This window comes from Nothobranchius furzeri, chromosome 13 (assembly GCF_043380555.1).
Source record: "Nothobranchius furzeri strain GRZ-AD chromosome 13, NfurGRZ-RIMD1, whole genome shotgun sequence".
Taxonomy (NCBI): Eukaryota; Metazoa; Chordata; class Actinopteri; order Cyprinodontiformes; family Nothobranchiidae; genus Nothobranchius; species Nothobranchius furzeri.
Genome location: NC_091753.1, coordinates 22,765,572 through 22,786,028, shown reverse-complemented (window position 1 = coordinate 22,786,028; position 20,457 = coordinate 22,765,572). Strand labels below are relative to the sequence as shown.

Here is a 20,457-nt window from a genome sequence, read left to right as displayed (position 1 = left end):
ACCGGTTGGACTAACATCTCCGGATCAAATGGTGTTTTGGATCCTTTTTGGCTAATGTGGACTAGCTCGTTGTTTAGCTAGTCTGATAGGTTTACACCGCCTGTGTGTTCAGATTGAGGGACCGTTGGACGCGCTAGCTGATTGTGGATGCTATTATTATTGTCGTCTCTGCGTCCAGAGGACAACAGCTATGACGGTAGGGACTCGGTTATGTCCCTGTCAGGCTAACACAGAGCTCCATGTCTGTTACCGCTCCAGTCCTAGCATAGCCATGTCCACCCGGCATGCCATCATGTAGACATTTCAGATGTCCGGGGACAAAGTGTGTTAGTCTCCTTGTTGGATCGAACTGGGTCAAAGACAGGGGACACTGACGCGGTTTAGCTTGAGGATTGATGCTAGCTGTGCTCAAATCCGTCTAATCTGTGACTCTGCAAGCATCCCGAGTTGCTCGGAGGGCACTGAACGCACCATGCCTCGTCTCTTATTTAAATGCCATAAGGCCTGAAATCATCCCACAGAGCGGGGGGCACCATCCGCTGTGGGCGGGTATTATCCCCGCTTTTCCTCTGAAGAAGGAGTCATCACCAAGGCTACCGAGTCGTCCTCAACTGGACCCTACTCCCCCCAGAGATGGAAACAGTCGGGGACTTCGAGTACAGCAGGAAGGACCTGGTTGGACATGGAGCTTTTGCTGTGGTCTTCAAAGGGCGGCACAGGAAGGTAATGAAACCAGCTCATCATCTGGTTTCCACTGCTGCTGCAGGAGGAGGAGGGCAGCTTAATGAGGAAATCTGGGTCAGCTCTGCAGCATCATGTGGGCTTTTACCTCCTCCAAGTGTGTGTGTGTGTGTGTGTGTGTGTGTGTGTGTGTGTGTGTGTGTGTGTGTGTGTGTGTGTCTGTGTGTGCGTGCATCATTCAGATGCTTCACTAAACATCGGGATCAGGCTCCGCAGTATTAATTCATTTAAATTAATTCATTTATTTAGTTCATTCATGAGCTGACTGAGTCAGGCAGCAGTGAATGACTCGCTGACGTACTGAGGCAGGAGGAGGGCAGGTGCCTTTTTAAGCCCTCCTTATATAAGAGCTGTAGGGTTCATTCATACTGAGGCTCAGAGATCAGTTGATCTCTGATGTAATATCAGGAACATTGACTGACATAAGTCACCCAGCTTCTGGGTTTACCATCACTATGGAGACTGGAGATTCAGAACATGGCATTATGTTACCATCATCCCACCAGTGTAACATTAAAAACAGTGGGGGGGTCATTGTGATGAGCATGTTGTGGCTGTTGGTGCTGATTATGTTACAGATTAATATTTCTGATAATTTTACTGTTGTTATAAACAGCTGTTGTTAGTAGCTGTTTTAGTAGCGTAATTTTACTGTTGTTATGAACAGCTGTTGTTAGTAGCATAATTTTACTGTTGTTATAAACAGCTGTTGTTAGTAGCGTAATTTTACTGTTGTTATAAACAGCTGTTGTTAGTAGCTGTTTTAGTAGCGTAATTTTACTGTTGTTATAAACAGCTGTTGTTAGTAGCATAATTTTACTGTTGTTATAAACAGCTGTTGTTAGCAGCATAATTTTACTGTTGTTATAAACAGCTGTTGTTAGTAGCGTAATTTTTCTGTGGTTATAAACAGCTGTTAGTAGCGTAATTTTACTGTTGTTATAAACAGCTGTTGTTAGCAGCATAATTTTATTGTTGTTATAAACAGCTGTTGTTAGCAGCATAATTTTATTGTTGTTATAAACAGCTGTTGTTAGTAGCGTAATTTTACTGTTGTTATAAACAGCTGTTGTTAGTAGCGTAATTTTACTGTTGTTATAAACAGCTGTTGTTAGTAGCGTAATTTTACTGTTGTTATAAACAGCTGTTGTTAGTAGCTGTTAGTAGCATAATTTTACTGTTGTTATAAACAGCTGTTGTTAGTAGCGTAATTTTACTGTTGTTATAAACAGCTGTTGTTAGTAGCTGTTTTAGTAGCGTAATTTTACTGTTGTTATAAACAGCTGTTGTTAGTAGCATAATTTTACTGTTGTTATAAACAGCTGTTGTTAGCAGCATAATTTTATTGTTGTTATAAACAGCTGTTGTTAGCAGCATAATTTTACTGTTGTTATAAACAGCTGTTGTTAGTAGTGTAATTTTTCTGTGGTTATAAACAGCTGTTAGTAGCGTAATTTTACTGTTGTTATAAACAGCTGTTGTTAGCAGCATAATTTTATTGTTGTTATAAACAGCTGTTGTTAGCAGCATAATTTTATTGTTGTTATAAACAGCTGTTGTTAGCAGCATAATTTTATTGTTGTTATAAACAGCTGTTGTTAGCAGCATAATTTTATTGTTGTTATAAACAGCTGTTGTTAGCAGCATAATTTTATTGTTGTTATAAACAGCTGTTGTTAGTAGCGTAATTTTACTGTTGTTATAAACAGCTGTGGTTAGTAGCGTAATTTTACTGTTGTTATAAACAGCTGTTGTTAGTAGCGTAATTTTACTGTTGTTATAAACAGCTGTTGTTAGTAGCGTAATTTTACTGTTGTTATAAACAGCTGTTGTTAGTAGCGTAATTTTACTGTTGTTATAAACAGCTGTTGTTAGTAGTGTAATTTTACTGTTGTTATAAACAGCTGTTGTTAGTAGCGTAATTTTACTGTTGTTATAAACAGCTGTTGTTAGTAGCATAGGCTTACTGGTACTAACGGTGCTGTTGCTCCATAATCAGCTGGGATTCAGAAATTAGATCATTCACTGTTCTGGGAAATGAAAGCTGGCCCCTGTTTTTGCCAGGTGGCCGAGCAGGTTATATTTGCTTACTGTGCAACTATTACCCACAAAATAAAACAACATCACTCGATGTGCCATCAGGGTCCATTCCCTCCCTGTTTTCTGTGTTTGAAGCTTTGGCAGCCTTGTCACACCCTACTGAGTCTGTCGGTGAGCTGAAGATGGAAGCGGCTCATTTCTTTGTGTATTTCTGCTGACTAGCATGTTCTCTGTAGCTGTGTCATTCCAGTGCAAGACTCCCTGCCTTCCTTCAGGCAGACTAGACCAACAGAACAGGAACATCTATTAACCTAGATTCCTTCCCTCTCAGCTTGTCTGTATTCTCTCATCACTTTCCTCTCTGTGTGCGGAGAAAGACACAGAAATGGTCCAGTGCATCCATGGGTTTATTTCTGCATGAGGCGTTTTTGGGTTCAGTTCACATGAGCTCCAGGAGTTATTTTCTATACCTACTCCACAGATCCATCTGGATGTCAGCTCAGGGGAGCACATAAAAGTTCCCCTTCCTTCGTCTCACATTGCTCTCAACACATGCTGGCTGGTGCTTTTTTCAAGTGTCATCACGTCTTCATTCAGCAGGTCTTCGGCTCAGGAGGATGACCTGCTTAAGTGTTTCTTCTTTCCAGACAGCTGTCGCACGGCGAGGCCAGCCAGGTCTTCTCACACTTTGCGTTTAGAAACATTTAAACATCACAAATTTATTTAAAATATTACGATCATGGTAGTAGTATTATTAACAAAAACTCTTTATCGTGGGTAAAATCCTGCAGATAGATGAACTATTTCTCTAAACTGGTCAGATGAGATGACCACATTGTTAGAAAATCTTGAAATATAATGAAGGTGAACCTGTTTTTGTGTCTGTCGTTAAGAAAACTGACTGGGAGGTGGCCATCAAGAGCATCAATAAGAAGAACTTGTCCAAGTCCCAGATCCTCCTTGGCAAGGAGATTAAAATCCTGAAGGTGAGCAAAGTGCTGAACCAGACCACGGTCACCTTTGACCCCTAGAGCCACAATGTCCACGAAGAACCACCGCTGATGGTGTTTCCAGCTGAAGCCTCTAATGTTCCACTAACTTGTAGTTTTTCTCCACAGGAACTGCAGCATGAAAACATTGTGGCTCTCTATGATGTTCAGGTAAGTTTTTCATGTATTTTTTGGTGAACTGAAGGTACTTCTTTCATATCCGAAATACTCGTTTTGGTTTTCTTTAGAATATCAGTTATTGTCTCTTAGGATTAGGGCTGTCCCGATACAACTTTTTCACTTCCGATACGATACCGATATTGCAGACTTCAGTACTGACCGATACCGATGTCAATCTGATACGATATCGGCACAAATCAGACGTACTTTTACCTATTTTTAATGTGGAAAAACTTGGTCAAGTGATATTACTCAATCAGAGAACAAGAGCCAATAACAGTAAGCATGAAAATAATTACTTCTTTTTTTTAACCATTGGTTGCAAAAATGTGAGCCTTAACCTTGGCTGCTTTTATCGGAGCTTTTTGATGCTGTTCGATATAATTTGATACACTGTTTTTGGGCCGATATCGAATTACCTCCGATATCGGAACGGGACATCCCTACTTAGGGTGGTTGTTAGTTAAACTCCTCTACCAGGCTTGTGTGTCCCAACACAGACTCATAGTGGTCTTGTGATTCAGGTCCATCGCTGACTGGAGTTTTATCGTTTAGCTTCAGAGCGTCGGTGCCACGGCTGAGTCTATGTAAGGGAAACACTAGCTGAATACACAACAGCTGAGAGGACCGGGACATCGTATCCCCCGCTGAATTTCCCCCTCCCAGAATTTCCCCTGAAGTTCCTGCAGTGGAATCACAGCTACTGCTAGCCTTCTCAGTAAAACGTGCTATACCCTGCAGTGCTATTTGTGGGTGCAGCTGTGGGGTGGAGGGTGGAGTTTGGTGGCAGGGGGGTCTTGGTCCTACTATCTGTGGATGATGTTGTCCTGTGAGCTCCATCAGACTCTGACCTTCAGGTCTTGTTAGGGATGTTCATAGCCAAGTGTGGAGGAACTAGGATGGGGAGCAACACCTCCAATTCAGAGGCTGTGGTTCGTGACTAGAAAATGGTGGAATTCAGACTCTAGGTCAGAGGAGAGGTCCTTCCTCATTTGGGGGAGTTTAGATATCTCAGGGTCTTGACCACAAATGATGGAGTGGGAGGCTGACAGGTGGACCGGCCCAGCATCTGTGGTGATGCAGAGGGTAAACTGGACTATTGTGTTGGCGAGGAGCTAAGCCAGAAAGTGAAGCTCTATTTACCGGTCCATCTTTGTCCTAATCCTCACCTCTGGTCACTAATTTGAGCAATGACCCAAAGAACAAGGCCCCAAATAAAAGCGTCCAAAATGAGTTTTCTCCATTGGTGAGCTTAGAGATGGGGGTGAAGAGCTAGAAAATCCGGTAGAGACTCGGAGTAGAGCTGCTGCTCCTCCAGGAGTGTTTGATGACAATTCCCCCTGGACATCCTGAAGACTTTTATCTTTTCAGATCTTTTAATCCTGCAGAGCTGACTGATTTATCTCATTTTGGTTCGTGTAATTAAACATACAACTGAAGAAATTAGCTGCAGAGTAATTTCTGGATGCAGCAATCCTCTCTGTCCGTTAATATCTTATTTTTATTCCTTTACCGTTTCCCATAACAGCACAAAGTAAACGTAGAGAACTGACTATCTTGCATGCGAGTGTGTGTCCGGGGAGGACATTCAGAGCCATGATGAAGCACTTTCTCTACAGTAGCACTTCCTGTGTTTGTACGACTCCTGCTGATCAGCGCATCCACCCTTCCTCTCCTCCACCAGTGTTCTCATCCTCTCATCAGCTCGCTGATGTCACAGCTCCATGCAGAGGCAGATATCTGAAGAGTCTATTTATACACAAGCTCTCATAGTGGAGCTTCTTCAGTGACCGCATTAAAAACTGAGTCATTCTTTGGGTTCACAGGTTTTTCTGTTTGCTTTACATGTTTCATTTGTGAGGAAACAGAGAAAGACGACGCGAAAACAGATTTATTTGTGTTTTTGCTCAAATCTGACACACACACACACACACACACACACTCTATTATAGCGTTACTCTGCACAGACTCCTACAGTTTGATTTCCCGGTCATGGTTTTCTGAGTCATTACCTCTGGTTGTAGCTGGTGTAGCTCCTCCTCCTGCTTCCAGATGTCTTCCTCAGCTTCTGTGAATAAAACCAAATCAATAGAGGACTTTGTGTCTCCCAACAGGGACATTAGGCTGTGGCCTGTGACAGGAAATTACTGTTCTTATGAGACACATCTCTAGTCTCTAAACCCTCTTTGACGTGCGGTTCCACTCTGGTAGTCCGTCTGCAGACAGTGTGATGATGTTGTGTGGTCAGTTTATGACTCAAGCACACAGCAGCTGTAATGTAAGGTCCACCTGAGAACAGACTGACCAACACACACACCCTATATGTGGGTACAAACGCCCAGAGCCGGTAGAAGGATCATGAAACGTGCTTTTGACCTTTGGATGACTGTGACACAGCAGAGGTTCTGGTACAGGATGCGCCGTGCCGCTGCTGTAATACTGCTGAATAGGGGTGTCCTTTTCTGTTTTATCATCATTTTGAAAATCCCGACTCCCCAGCTTCACTTTTCATCCACTTGAATGACAGAACCAAAACCTTTCATCAAGCATGTCTCAGGGATCCAAGTAGGCCCGGGTCTGAGGAAGTATGACCTGGTTGTCCTGATCTCTAGGAAAGGTCTTCCTGTTAATGTTCTCTGAGTTATTTAGTGACCCAAATTTTCCATCGTTTAAAAACTGATGAAACTGATGTTCCTCTTTCTAATGATTTATTAACTCATTCGCTGCCAGCCATTTCTTGATCGGTAAAGCCCTTCGCTGCCAGCGTTTCTCACCGTTTTTACTGTTTTTGTAAGAGTCACAGAACGTTGCGCTCTAGGATGATGTCGACGCCAAAACAGCCAAAACAAAGTGGAGACTCACCTCTTACATCAGGAAGAATCCGCACGTTTCAAGATTTATCCGTTCTTTCCTAATCCGCGTTGATGAATTGTGATCGGCAGAAGCTTTTCCAGTTCGTGCCTCACTTTTTTCACAGCAGCGGCCCAAAACAATCTCCTAACACATGGATTTTCTGCTTCCTGATCACGTGATGTGTGACGTATGTGGATTAAGATTGGCTTTAGAGCTGAGATGTTTGTTCTCACAGTGAGGGGGCTCGTTCCCACGCCCACACAGTAAAAAAATGCAAATGACGACTTTACTCGTCATTGGCAGTGAACAGTAGGGGTTGACTAGTCGACTTTCACTGCTCTGTAGTGACTTTTTATGCCTTTCATCGACTAGTCGCTGTCACGTGATAATGACTGACAAGATGCAGTCCTGGGAAAAGACAGCAAGTGACAAGCCCCTGCGTGTTGGGAGGCGACGTGCTGTGCCAGAGCGCATGCAAAGCTCTGATCCGTGACACGCTCCAGACATCTGCGTCCTGAGCACGGCCACAGTAACATTATCAAATCAGGTGTCGCCACCTCAAAAACAAATTTAACACGCGATCATTCGTGTCTGCTCATTTCCTTTTATGTTTTCTGTCTTTTATTTGTGCCTGATGCATTTCGCTGCTGTGGAGCGGGGCGCATCACCTGTTTTGTCCTCCGGTGATTTCACCTCACTGATGCGGCCGGCGAGCACTCCGCTGTTTTTGCGGTCAGTAGATCTTTTAGAACTGCAGTTCAAAGGTAACTCATAAGGTGAATATAAATGAACCCAGGTAGCAGTTCTTCTTTAGGATTGAGAGGAGACGCAGGAAGATAATAAACAGGCAGGACAGAAAAATAGTCAAATAAAAGCAAGTTACTTTTTGTATCTGGTGGTTGTAACAAACAGACACCATTGAAGGTAATCAGAAGTGAGGAACAGAAAATGAAATGATTCTTTTAATGTTTGGAGCTGCAGGAACTCTGAGAGGCTGCAGGCACATCAGTGAGTTTGCTGCCAATGCACGGGGGGCTGAAGCAAGATGCAGAAACTACCGTTATTAAAAGAGATGTGCTTAACTTGGAAAATGTGGCCACAATTTTAATTGACAAAAACTCCAGCGAACACCCCCCCCCCCCCCCCGCTTCAGGTGTATGGCGTCATCAACGACTAGTCGAAGTCGACTTGATTTTCATTACTTGACGGTCTACTTTTAAAAAAATTAAGTCATGCAACCCCTAGTGAACGGTTTGGATTTAAAATGTCGACTTTAGTCGTCAATGGCAGTGAATGAGTTAAGATAATGAAGTAAGTCATCTCTCTAAATCAGTAAAAGTTCAGCTTCATCCCACCATCAGCACGTTGGTCTTGGTAGTAGATATGCAGACTTGCCAACCTGTACGCATTTAACGTAGCCAGTACTCAATTTGGCATCTATTTACGCTGGTACGACTCATCCCTCTAAACTACGCAAAAAGCTGCGGATACGTGAGTTTAAGTTCTCTGGCAAGTATGCACGTGTGGGACTCATGTCTGACAATGACAAACCCAATTCTTGACTTGACTTTATAAAGTAATGAATTAATGTGAATGTCAAATGAAAGTGTGCTGTCATGCCAGACACCCAGATACTTATAAGAACTGACAAGCTGTAGTTCTGTACCATCCAGGGAAACGATAGTAGGGTGGAAAGTTGATTGTGGTAAGTTACGGTTGAAGATCATGAACTTTGTTTAACTTGTGTTTAAATGAAGAGGAAGGTTGGAGAGGACTCGTTGAAGACAATTAACGTTGTTCTGCAAGGAGGACAAAGCTGTGTTCATGGAAGAACTGCATGCATATAAAATGATGTCATCTGCATATAACTGCATATGAGAACTGTCAACAGCATGAACAATGTTATTAATATAGATTTTGAATAAGGTTGGGCCCAGTATCGACCCTTGAGGAACGCCCATAGACCAAGGTAGAAGCGCAGATTGGTAACCCTTTGTTCTCCTGCGTACGGTCTAAGATAAAACTTCTGAACCATGCCACAGATGCCTGAGAAAGTCCTGTATGTTCGAGCCTGCTAAGTAAGATGTTATAGTCTACAGAGTCAAAGGCTTTAGCCAAGTCAACAAACACAGCTACACACTATTCCTCATTGTCAGTGGCACATATGATGTCATTTAGCTCTATACGTGTTACAGAGACACATCCATGGCCAGTTCTGAAGCCGGGCTGCATGGGGTAAGAATACTGCTGGATTCCAGATAGTGAGTTAGCTGTTTGTTGACTAACTCATTTTCATTGACTTTAGAAAGGCAAGGCAGGATAGAGATAGGTCTATAACAGCTTAGGTCCAAAGGATTTCCCCCTTTAAAAAGTGGAGTAACAGATTAAAATTCCCAGTCCTGCTGAAGGGCACCAGTTTGTATGGATAGAAGAGTTTTGAATGCAAACACACAGATGATTTACATGACTGTTGCAGCACAAGACGATGTGACAGAGATGTTGGAGATATCTGAAGGCCTCGTTAATTAGTTAGTGAAGGTTATATCTGCATCTGGTCAGTAGTTGGAGTCCACCTCAGACCAGAGGCTACAGCTACGAAAGCAGGATTCAGGTTTAGTTAGGGTGAATTCAGATCTGATCCTGGGTCAGGATTCTACCTGGGTCATGCTAGTGCTGTGGACCCCTGATCCAGAATGTAACACTGCAGCTGAAAACAGAAGGCATAAAGACTACATGTTTCACTCATTAATTTAAAGTAATTATTAACATTTAATGAACTTGAACAAATTATGTTAAAATGTGGTATTGGTCATCTCTGGGCCTGTTTCATTCAGGGGTTGACCATAAAGTTCTGCATATCTTCTTCGTTAACCCACAGCACCAGCTTTAACCTTTTTATTTGTTTCCCACAAATCTTGTTCTGTAACAGGGACTTAGACGTGTCACCGTAGATAGGTTTCATTCCCCCTGAGGGAGATGGGTTAGGGGTTCACTATAGCTGCAGGCACAAAGTTAATGCAGGGAGGTTGGTGTGTGCTTTTCAGAGCAGTAGCTCAGGAGATAGAGCGGGTTGTCCAGCAGTCGGAATGTTGTTGGTTCAATCCCAGCTCCCACCAGAGAATGCTGCTGTTGTGTCCTTGGGCAAGACGCTTAACTCGCCTTGACTGCTGGAGGTGGTCAGAGAGAGTGGCGGCGCTGGACTGTGATTGGTTCATTTCTCATTTAGTCCCACCTGTTCCATTTGCTGATTGGCTCTTTTTCCTGTTCCACTTTTTTCGTTCTCTGATTGGTTTTTCGTAACTGTGCAATTTTTGTTGAGATGTCTTTAATTTGTTCATTGACAAAAATGTTGATCAATGTTCGCCATAATTTTGTCTTTATAGACGTATCTTTTCTGTTTTCCTTTAGTTCATTCATCACAAAAAACACAAAAATATTTTGTCAACAAAATTAAGACTGGTGCTGTTAAAGGGTCAAATATGAAAGATATGAGATCTTTGGTAGTTTCTCTGTAGATGTACTGAAGTGGAACGTTCACCATCTGTATCAGAGTAAAATAACTCCAATCCTAATATAAGGTAAAGCTTTTATTTCCCCCCCCAGTACAGCTAAGTGACGCTCAACTGGTTTTGTGAGGTCATGGTTTTTAGTCTGTTTCTCCCTTTTTATCCAAATAACCCAACCGTTTCATTCACAAGAGAAACAGATGTTATGTTAGCATTTAAAGCTCTGGAAGGAGGTTTTACTTAAGTTTACTTGAGATTTGGTTTAGTTGTATCTTTTATTGTAGAAATCCTTCCTGTTAATGAAACAGGACTACTTTAAAAAGCTCCAGTCTTAGAAAAACAAGAAAAGACATCAAACATGGACTGTTTTAGAGGCAGAAATGCACTGTGTGTGTGTGTGTGTGTGTTTTATTTGTTATTATTGCTCCACATGTTAAAGTTGGACAGCTGTGTGTTCCTGGAATCTCTGAACCAGGACTTTTGGAGGGGTTTTTCCTGGAAAGCCAGCCTCGCTGTATGTTCTTTCAGAGCTCAGTTTTCTAGACATTGAACTGGGTGGAGCCAACAGTCAGAGGAAAACACTCTTATTGTGAACCAAAACACACCACCATGCCCCCTTCACTGCTGCAGTAACATGTGCTCACTGTTTAACATGCTGGATCATCACTTTAACATGAGTAAACACTTGTGTTAAGTTTGGATCTGCTGTAAAACACACTGTCTTTGTAAACAGCCTTAAATCTATGACATGTTTTTTGCTCTTTACCAGCAACACACACACACAAACATGCACGCACACACACACACACACACACACACAGACTTACAAATACCATCTCAATTCTTAGTATTCCGCTACTGTTGCACATACTGTTGCATAAGGCTTTGCTCCTGGATTGGAAATGGGACGCAGTGTGAAGCAGCCAACCAGACCCAGTGGTGCTCAGATTCCTCATAGTCAAAATTATGTTTGCGTGTGTGTGTGTGTGTGCGCGCGTGCCTACGTGGGCTTCAGATCCCACTAAATCAGAATCCCTCCATCTCCACCCAGCCTGTAGCTGTAGTTTCCTGTGAAGCCATGACATGAGTGTGAGCCTGTTATGACAGCAATTCTATTTATATCACAGCTTGTTTTGGAATATCTTGTGCTGCAAATGATTGTTTTGGAGCTCTGCTCTCAGCCGGCAACCGGCCATCTGTGACCAAAGACCACTGATTATTTTTTTTTATCATGGATGCAGCCAATGTGTGAACAGAACCTTCCAGACAGCACTGGCTCATGAACACATCCAGTAGTCTCTTTCCTAACCGTTAACTGCTGCTTCCTCTACAAACACAAACAAAGGCAGCCCTATGTGCTGCTGTCACCACCTGCCTGTTGAAACGTCTCCTGCAGCAGAAGCCTCATGTCCTGCCTGCTCCGTGTTTAGTTTTCCACAGCTGTTCTTCAGCAATGAGCAGCCGATTAGGAAATGCCTGAGCTACTTCAGAACCATATGGAGAAACAAACCCATTATGGCCCGGCTCAGATGTTTGGTTGACCTTTGTTCTCATGATGAAGTTCCTCTTATTAGGACTGGGAGGAGTCCTCAGACAAACCTGGGTCCAGAATCTTTTCCTTTATTATCTCAGCTGGTTCTTTAGCGCCTGATGTTTTTTGTTTTGAGGTAGTTTAGTTTAGTTTTATTTGTCATATGCAAGGTAGCTCAGGGTCAACATTGCAAAGAAATGTGTTTTACGAGCAGCGGTCTCTCAGCAGCATAATACAATAGAAAAAAGAAGGTATAATACAGTAAAAGCAAAATATTAGAGAGTCATGCTAAAAGTAAAAGCTTACTAAATAGATAAGTAAGTATAGATGACTAAATATAAATATATCTAAAAAAAGTGAGTAGTAACATTAAAATGAAGTAACCAGTTCAGATTAAATTTTACTTGTGGAGCTGCAGGGTAACATCTGTATCCTGTGTTGTGTGTGTTTAAGTGTGTGTTTAAGTGTAATGGTTGAGGTAACATTTTTGCTGAGTTGACTGGGAGCTCTCGTCGGTGCAGCCATCTTACGGCGCAACCGGATCCGGAGTTGTGTCTTCTTCAAACTTATTCTAGACGAGATGTATGAGGTAAACTATGATAAATGAATCCATTTCCATTCTTAATGTTAAATTTACTTTAGATCAACAACAAAAAAAAAACCTTGTTAATTTGGAGTTTTGGTCTTCTCCATCAGCTGCTGAACCACAGATCCCTTTTTACCCTCCATCCTGATGGAACAACGAGATCTCGACACTGGATGTGTCTCGCGATAACACTGACTGGATGTGTGTTGGGAGTATCTGGCCTGAGTTTTCCAAATAAATCCTATGAAATTAAATCACATTTAAATTTCAAATGGCTCCTCTGTACTGTGATATATGTCATATTGCCAGTAAACACTCCTACTCTATACTGGTCGCATGAAGCACCAAGTGAAACAGATTGAGTTGATAGATGTTTGAAAGAAGCGTGTGTTGTTGTGTGGATGTGTTCCACTGGCTGTTTTCCCTGCTGTTGACTCTGACAGCTGCTTCTAACTGATTCTGTCTCTCTTCTCTTCCAGGAAACTCCCAGCTCTGTATTTCTGGTCATGGAGGTAAGTGCAGAACCACGTGTGTGTGTGCATGTTTCATATGTTGCTGCTTCAATCATCATATTGTGATTTTACATGCTTATTAATTTTTTAATGTTGCACTATCATGGATTATTCATGTGAGACCATGTGGCTCCCATAGCACCATAAGAGATTGCTCTGTTGCTAATGTGGCTAACTCACTAGCTTTGTGTGGATGCTCAGACCAGACCAATGGATAAGGCTCCAGATATTTTGCTCATGGTATCTGGGCTGAGATTGAACCCCTCTGAGTCTGACATATTTCACTTTGGCTGTGTGCTTGTGTGCAGTACTGCAATGGAGGGGATTTGGCTGACTATCTGCAAGGTATGTAACTCACTCACTCACTCACTCACTCACTCACTCATGAGCGAACTAGCCCTACACACAATTGTAACTAACGTAGCAACATAAAAATTGTGCACCTGTCCTCTGTGCTTTTACTGGTGCACCTGTCCTCTGTGCTTTTACTGGTGTACCTGTTCTCTGTGCTTTTACTGGTGCACCTGTCCTCTGTGCTTTTACTGGTGTACCTGTTCTCTGTGCTTTTACTGGTGCACCTGTCCTCTGTGCCTCTATTGGTGCACCTGTTCTTTTACTGGTTCATCTGTCCTCTGTGCTTCTGTTCACTGATAATGATTATGGTGAGACCTGTGTTCTGTCATACTGGGTCAGTGTAGAGTTAAACCACTGGATTTACCTCCCAAACCGTAACTATTACTCATTTCTCCACACAAACAGAGAAAAGGTTAGTATTGGCAAACGGGCTTGATGAAACACCAACGTTATTATATATATATATATGTATATGTATATATATGTATATGTATATATATATGTATATGTTTATATATATATATATATATATAGTTTTAGCTATTTTAGGGGGATATCTGTGTGTGCAGGTGACTATTACTGTGCATAATTATTAGGCAACTTAACAAAAAACAAATGTATACCCATTTCAATTATTTATTTTTACCAGTGATACCAATATAACATCTCCACATTCACAAATATACATTTCTGACATTCAAAAACGATACAAAAACAAATCAGCGACCAATATAGCCACCTTTCTTTGCAAGGACACTCAAAAGCCTGCCATCCATGGATTCTGTCAGTGCTTTGATCTGTTCACCATCAACATTGCGTGCAGCAGCAACCACAGCCTCCCAGACACTGTTCAGAGGTGTACTGTTTTCCCTCCTTGTAAATCTCACATTTGATGATGGACCACAGGTTCTCAATGGGGTTCAGATCAGGTGAACAAGGAGGCCATGTCATTAGTTTTTCTTCTTTTATACCCTTGCTTGCCAGCCACGCTGTGGAGTACTTGAACGCGTGTGATGGAGCATTGTCCTGCATGAAAATCATGTTTTTCTTGAAGATGCAGACTTCTTCCTGGACCACTGCTTGAAGAAGGTGTCTTCCAGAAACTGGCAGTAGGACTGGGAGTTGAGCTTGACTCCATCCTCAACCCGAAAAGGCCCCACAAGCTCATCTTTGATGATACCAGCCCAAACCAGTACTCCACCTCCACCTTGCTGGCGTCTGAGTCGGACTGGAGCTCTCTGCCCTTTACCAATCCAGCCACGGGCCCATCCATCTGGCCCATCGAGACTCACTCTCATTTCATCAGTCCATAAAACCTTAGAAAAATCAGTCTTGAGATATTTCTTGGCCCAGACTTGACGTTTCAGCTTGTGTGTCTTGTTCAGTGGTGGTCGTCTTTCAGCCTTTCTTACCTTGGCCATGTCTCGGAGTATTGCACACCTTGTGCTTTTGGGCACTCCAGTGATGTTGCAGCTCTGACATATGGCCAAACTGGTGGCAAGTGGCATCTTGGCAGCTGCATGCTTGACTTTTCTCAGTTCATGGGCAGTTATTTTGCACCTTGGTTTGTCCACACGCTTCTTGCGACCCTGTTGACTATTCTGAATGAAACGCTTGATTGTTCGATGATCACGCTTCAGAAGCTTTGCAGTTTTAAGACAGCTGCATCCCTCTGCAAGATATCTCACTATTTTTGACCTTTCTAAGCCTGTCAAGTCCTTCTTTTGACCCATTTTCTCAAAGGAAAGGAAGTTGCCTAATAATTATGCACACCTGATATAGGGTGTTGATGTCATTAGACCACACCCCTTCTCATTACAGAGATGCACATCACCTAATATGCTTAATTGGTAGTAGGCTTTCAAGTCTATACAGCTTGGAGTAAGACAACATGCATGAAGAGGATGATGTGGACAAAATACTCATTTGCCTAATTATTCTGCACTCCCTGTAGACCAGAACCGGACACACCTGCTCTTAATTGTCTCTTGGTGTGATTGGTTGCATGTCCTGTTTGTCTCTCTATGTCCCTGTGATGGACTGCTGACCTCTCCAGGTCTATGGATGTTCTGTTTCGTTCCCTCCTGACTGCCAGTGGCAGTAAACAGAGTGGATGTATCTCCTCGCGCTCTGCGCAGGTCGAGTACTAATGTAAACAAAGTCACGCACGTGACACGTAGCGCACCTGGTCGCGAGTCTATAAATTACGCGCCGATAGCTACGTTCGGGTCTCCCGGGATCTTCTCACCCGAGAAGTTCCGAGTGACCCCTGTGACTGGCAGTCATCCAGGAACTCACAGAACCATAGTTACACCGTAACTTCCGTTATCAGCTTAGAATGTGTTTCCGACAAGTTTTAGCCTGGCCTGTCTATTCTACACAGAGGAGTCTGGATACTCATAGGCAGAGAGCACCATGAGGGGTGGGACTAGCCAGCTCAAAAATAAACAATCAGAAAAAAGGCGGAAATGACAACTGTATCGCATGTTGCTGTAGAGTTTTAGCTGGCGGAGGAGTTTAAAATGGGTTTATTTGTAACAAAAAGGTATTAAAACACAAGCAAACAGATCTCTCTAAAAAGGTTAACATTACACAGCCAAATCAACTATAAAACACCTGGTTAAAACTTATATTAAAAGTTTAACCAAGCAGAAGGTGTTTTAAAATCCCAAAGTTGATAAAATGTCCCAAACAATTTACTGATTAAGACACCTGGTAAAAGCTTATTTTAAAAGCTTTACCACACGAAGGTGTTTAAAAACCAAAGTCAGTAAAATTGCACCAAATACAGTTAACCTTTAAAAATCTTATCACCAAGATTTAAAAACTACCACAGTTTAAAACTCCAACGAATCCAAACGAATGCACCCAAAAAGGGGTTAAAACCAAACAAAACCCAGGAGGACAGCAGATCCCCTGCACTGGCGCAAGCATCTTTCTTCAGAAGAAAGGCTTTTAGTGCTTCTTCTTGATGTGGGTTTACTGACGTGTCCAAGTCATTTAGAACAGAGGACAGAGCTGCAGCAAAATCCACTTCAGACAAAGTCTTCGTTGTTTATGAGAAAATCAGCGTTGCGGTGTGTGATGTACGCTGCTCAGCGCTGATTGGCTCGGTTAGAATTCTCAAGGGGTGGGGTTATTTGAATGGGTGCATTACCAGGCCCTTTGCTTCCCATAAGGAAGCTTTGGCATGGCTGGCCAGGCTAGCAGGTTTACCATTCCGACCCAAAACAGGTTAGTCTTCCTGTTTGGGTCGGTTCAGAACTAGAACCAGAACCTGGTTTGTTTTTGGCCAGAGTATTAGTTCATTTGGCTCATTCAGTCTGCTGCTGGCTAGAGACCTACTACTCTGAGTTAAATGAAGACGTGAATGTACAGTGTTTCTGTAGAAACAGCATCACACACACACACACACGCACGCACGTACACACACACACACACACACACACAGAGAGAGAGAGATGTGAAATACCAGGCGTACACCACAAGTGAAACACAGGCAACATAAAACTGCCCCAGGAAGTGAAGTGAGTCTTCTTTCTCCTTTCTGAAGCTAAGGGGACACTCGGAGAGGACACACTGAGGGTTTTCCTCCAACAGATTGCTGCTGCCATGAGAATCCTCCACAGCAAAGGCGTCATCCACCGGGACCTGAAACCACAGAACATTCTCTTGTCCTACGCGGGACGCAAGAAGTCCAACATAAGTGGCATCCGCATCAAAATAGGTGAGCGACTCGCAGTAGTCCATTGGTGAAGCTGATTGATGACGTCTCTGATGTTCTTTGATACAGAAGCTTAAAGGAGATACAGTTAAATATATTTTTGAACCAAAGAACAATGATTTCTGCATCAGACTTCAGCTGCACTGAGTTTTGGATGTTTCTGGGTGTGTTTTTCTCACTTGCCTACTGAGGAAGGAGATCATGTGTTTGTTCATCTGACAGCAACATATTTCCTGAACCACTGGACTGGACTCTCAAAAATCTCTCCACCTCAGTCAGGTTACCAGACACTGAGCTACAATCTGTTAGCAGCTGAGCGTGATAACAAACCACATGATGATGTTTGGGTCGGATGTGGCTTTAACTCAAAGTCAGAGTAGAGGATGACGTGTCAGGTGATGTGACTCCCTTCTGGGAGTGATGGGGCATGGTTTCCCAGACATTGTCCTGATTTAAAACCACAGGTTTTATTAGAGCGTGTGTGTGTGTGTGTGCGTGTGTGTGTGTGTGTGTGTGTGTGTGTGTGTGTGTGTGTGTGTGCGCGCGTGTGTGTGTGTGCGTGTGTGTGTGTGTGTGTGTGCGCGCGCGTGCGCGAATGTTATCTCACTGCTGAATCTCCTGCTTCTGTCCTGCAGCTGACTTTGGCTTCGCTCGATATCTCCAGAGCAACATGATGGCTGCCACGCTGTGTGGCTCACCCATGTACATGGTCAGTAGTCCTTTTTGTGTGTGTGTGTGTGTGTGTGTGTGTGTGTGTGTGTAGGGGGTCACCTGTAAATAAGCTGTTTAGGAAACAGATCAACTTGAACCTTCTGCTCCGTAAGCACCTCTGCTGTGTTCCGGGTCTTACTTTGCTCTGACCTTTCTCAGGCCCCAGAGGTCATCATGTCCCAGAACTACGACGCCAAAGCTGACCTGTGGAGCATTGGGACCGTCATCTATCAGTGTCTGGTTGGGAAGCCCCCGTTCCAGGTTGGTACGGCTCACATGTTGTTAATACATGTGATTATTACTCTATATCTGTGTCTTATTCCAGCTCTGTGTCCCATTTCTCAGGCCAATAGCCCCCAAGATTTAAGGCTGTTTTATGAGAAGAACAAAAACCTGCTGCCTGTGTAAGTTTGATCTCGTAACTAAACACACATGCAGCTGATTTAAGTGCTTTTCTGCTTTGGGCTCATGTAGCTTTACTAGTTTGTCCAGCATGAGCTGTAGTTTATTCATGCTGTTACTTTGACACATTATTATAAACATGGTGCTGATGTTCCCATCATACAGAATCCCGAGGGAGACGTCCCCACATCTCGGTGAGCTTTTGCTGGGTCTACTGCAGAGGAACCAGAAGGACAGGATGGACTTTGGTGAGTGTTTACAGATGAGGGTACGGCGGGTGGTTTTAAAGCCCTGCTGTAATGCTGCTCTGTCAACGTCTCTGCTCTGCAGACACATTCTTCAACCATCCGTTCCTCGAGGCATCATCCACTGTGAAAAAATGTAAGCAGGGTAAATTCCTGAACCGTTGCTCCACTTTCCCCATCACCCACCTTGACGCTGTGATTAATGGTAAGTTTGTTTTCCCAGCATGCCCAGTGCCAGTCCCCAGCGCCTCCAACGCTGTGACGGAAAGTTCCTGTGGCAGCTCCCCGTGCATCCGCTACAGTTCTCCTCCTGTGAGTCTGATGTAGGGATTACTACTGCACCGTTACCAGGTTAATGGAGCATTTATCAGGCCTCCCTGGCGTTTACAGTGCAAACGACCTTAATACAGGAGAGAGAAGAAGACCAGAGCAAGGCACACTTGTTTTATCGCTCTCTGTCTGGTGGCTGATCTTAGTTCGCAGCAGTGGAAGTAGAATGAATGAGGTTGTCAGTCTTGTTACTAGTATTTAGTGGCTCGCCTGATGGCAGAGCCCAATCTGAGCACTTTATAGCCTTTTGTAGGTTATGTAATAATTTATTGTTTGTTTTTCTTCGTGGCTCCGCTCTGTCTGAATAGTCTCTCCCGGACATGCAGACTCTAGCTGAGGATGGTCTGTCTTCCCCTCCGCTCGGCCCACCCAACTACCTGCAGCTGTCCAAAGAGTCTGCAGGAAGCACCAGCAGCAAGAACTCCTCCAGTGACACAGATGATTTTGTTCTGGTGCCTCACATCTCAGCTGACAGCTGTAAGTGGCTCAGCCTGCATGCTGCAGGAATAATTTACCTGTAACTCACCTCAGCGTGGAACCCAGAGCCTCAGCTGCAGGGTTCTGAGTGCCTATAAGGGTTCCTGTGAGGTGGTTGATCAGTTTCTGTTACTGCACACCTGTGAGAAACTGGTTTTATTTTCCACTGACACAAAGAAGATGTAACCGGATTACAGGATACAATAAGATAATTAAAAGAAAAAATAAACAAATGGGCCAATAATTAGGTTCGGGGAGAATTGGAGGTTGTTTAAGAATGACTGGAGTCACGGGTATAGCATGAAACGGTTTATATACTAAATTTTAATAATAATGGGAAATATAACACATAAAGATAACACACAAAAACAGATGAAAACAATCGACAATAGTAAAATGGTCGGTATGAGATTTGATCATATGAGTCACAAGTCAGCCGGCGTCAAGTCAAATCCCCACGCTTGGGGTGAAAGTCAGAGTCCGGTGGTGCGATTTTTTCCTACCACACCGTTGAGATTGTTCACAGAAGAGAGCAGTCTGCTCTTCAGTTACTTGAGATGTCCTGGTTCGTTCAGTGGTTAAGGCTCGCCATCTCCCTCGTCAGGAAGAAATCCAGTTCTCGTTCCAAGTGAGTGATCATAGGAGTCGGGATCAAACCCAAGGAAAAAAAAACCCAGCCTGTAAACAACAGGACTGTTAGCGAGTTGGCATCGACCCTTCTCGTCACATCACAGCATAAAGTCTTACAGACTTAAACAAATGCTTCACTCTATTGGCATAGCCAATCATGTTTGGGTTCACAGTTCAACTAACATAACATCAATTTGATTGTCTATTAAAATAATTCTCAGTAGCTCTGGAAATATAATTACATATGACAACAATTGTTCAGCTCAATAGGCTCAGTTAGATTCTATTACTCTACACTATTCAACAAGAAATACATTCATGACAACAAGGATACATTTAGTTGTGTTTCTATACAGCATTGTGACACCTTGTATATCTGTAACACAATAAATAAATAAATAAATAAATAAATAAAATGTTCTATAACAAAATTCAACAAAATATAAATTCTGGTCCTTTGGTCCACCTTTGTAAAATAATTCCTCCCTAATCAGTTAGCTTTTATTTATTTTTATTTATCTATTTTTTTTATTATTAAATGTTTGGTTAAGGGACGCATTGCTAATTCTATGGCGTTAGCTATAACGCCCCTGAGGACCTTGTACATCTAGGCCGTACCACCATTAACTGGCGGTTTGAGCCGTTA

The 20,457-nt window shown here is 43.0% G+C and overlaps 1 protein-coding gene across 2 annotated transcripts in view; it reads left to right on the top strand.

The window, feature by feature from the left end:
• Positions 1-402: 402 nt before the first annotated feature.
• The window catches only part of ulk2 (unc-51 like autophagy activating kinase 2), a 40,903-nt gene continuing 20,848 nt past the window's right edge, over positions 403-20,457 (top strand). Inside the window, exons 1-13 of one of the 2 annotated variants that reach the window (XM_054742901.2) lie at positions 403-723; positions 3,675-3,767; positions 3,900-3,941; positions 12,906-12,938; positions 13,247-13,283; positions 16,846-17,019; positions 17,652-17,725; positions 17,887-17,988; positions 18,073-18,131; positions 18,295-18,377; positions 18,460-18,510; positions 18,598-18,686; positions 19,031-19,181. In XM_054742901.2, coding sequence (XP_054598876.2) covers positions 634-723; positions 3,675-3,767; positions 3,900-3,941; positions 12,906-12,938; positions 13,247-13,283; positions 16,846-17,019; positions 17,652-17,725; positions 17,887-17,988; positions 18,073-18,131; positions 18,295-18,377; positions 18,460-18,510; positions 18,598-18,686; positions 19,031-19,181 — 1,078 coding nt within the window. In that variant the 5' untranslated portion in view covers positions 403-633. Of the gene's footprint in view, positions 724-3,674; positions 3,768-3,899; positions 3,942-12,905; positions 12,939-13,246; positions 13,284-16,845; positions 17,020-17,651; positions 17,726-17,886; positions 17,989-18,072; positions 18,132-18,294; positions 18,378-18,459; positions 18,511-18,597; positions 18,687-19,012; positions 19,182-20,457 lie in introns of both variants that reach the window. The other variant, XM_054742900.2, reaches the window with a different exon arrangement.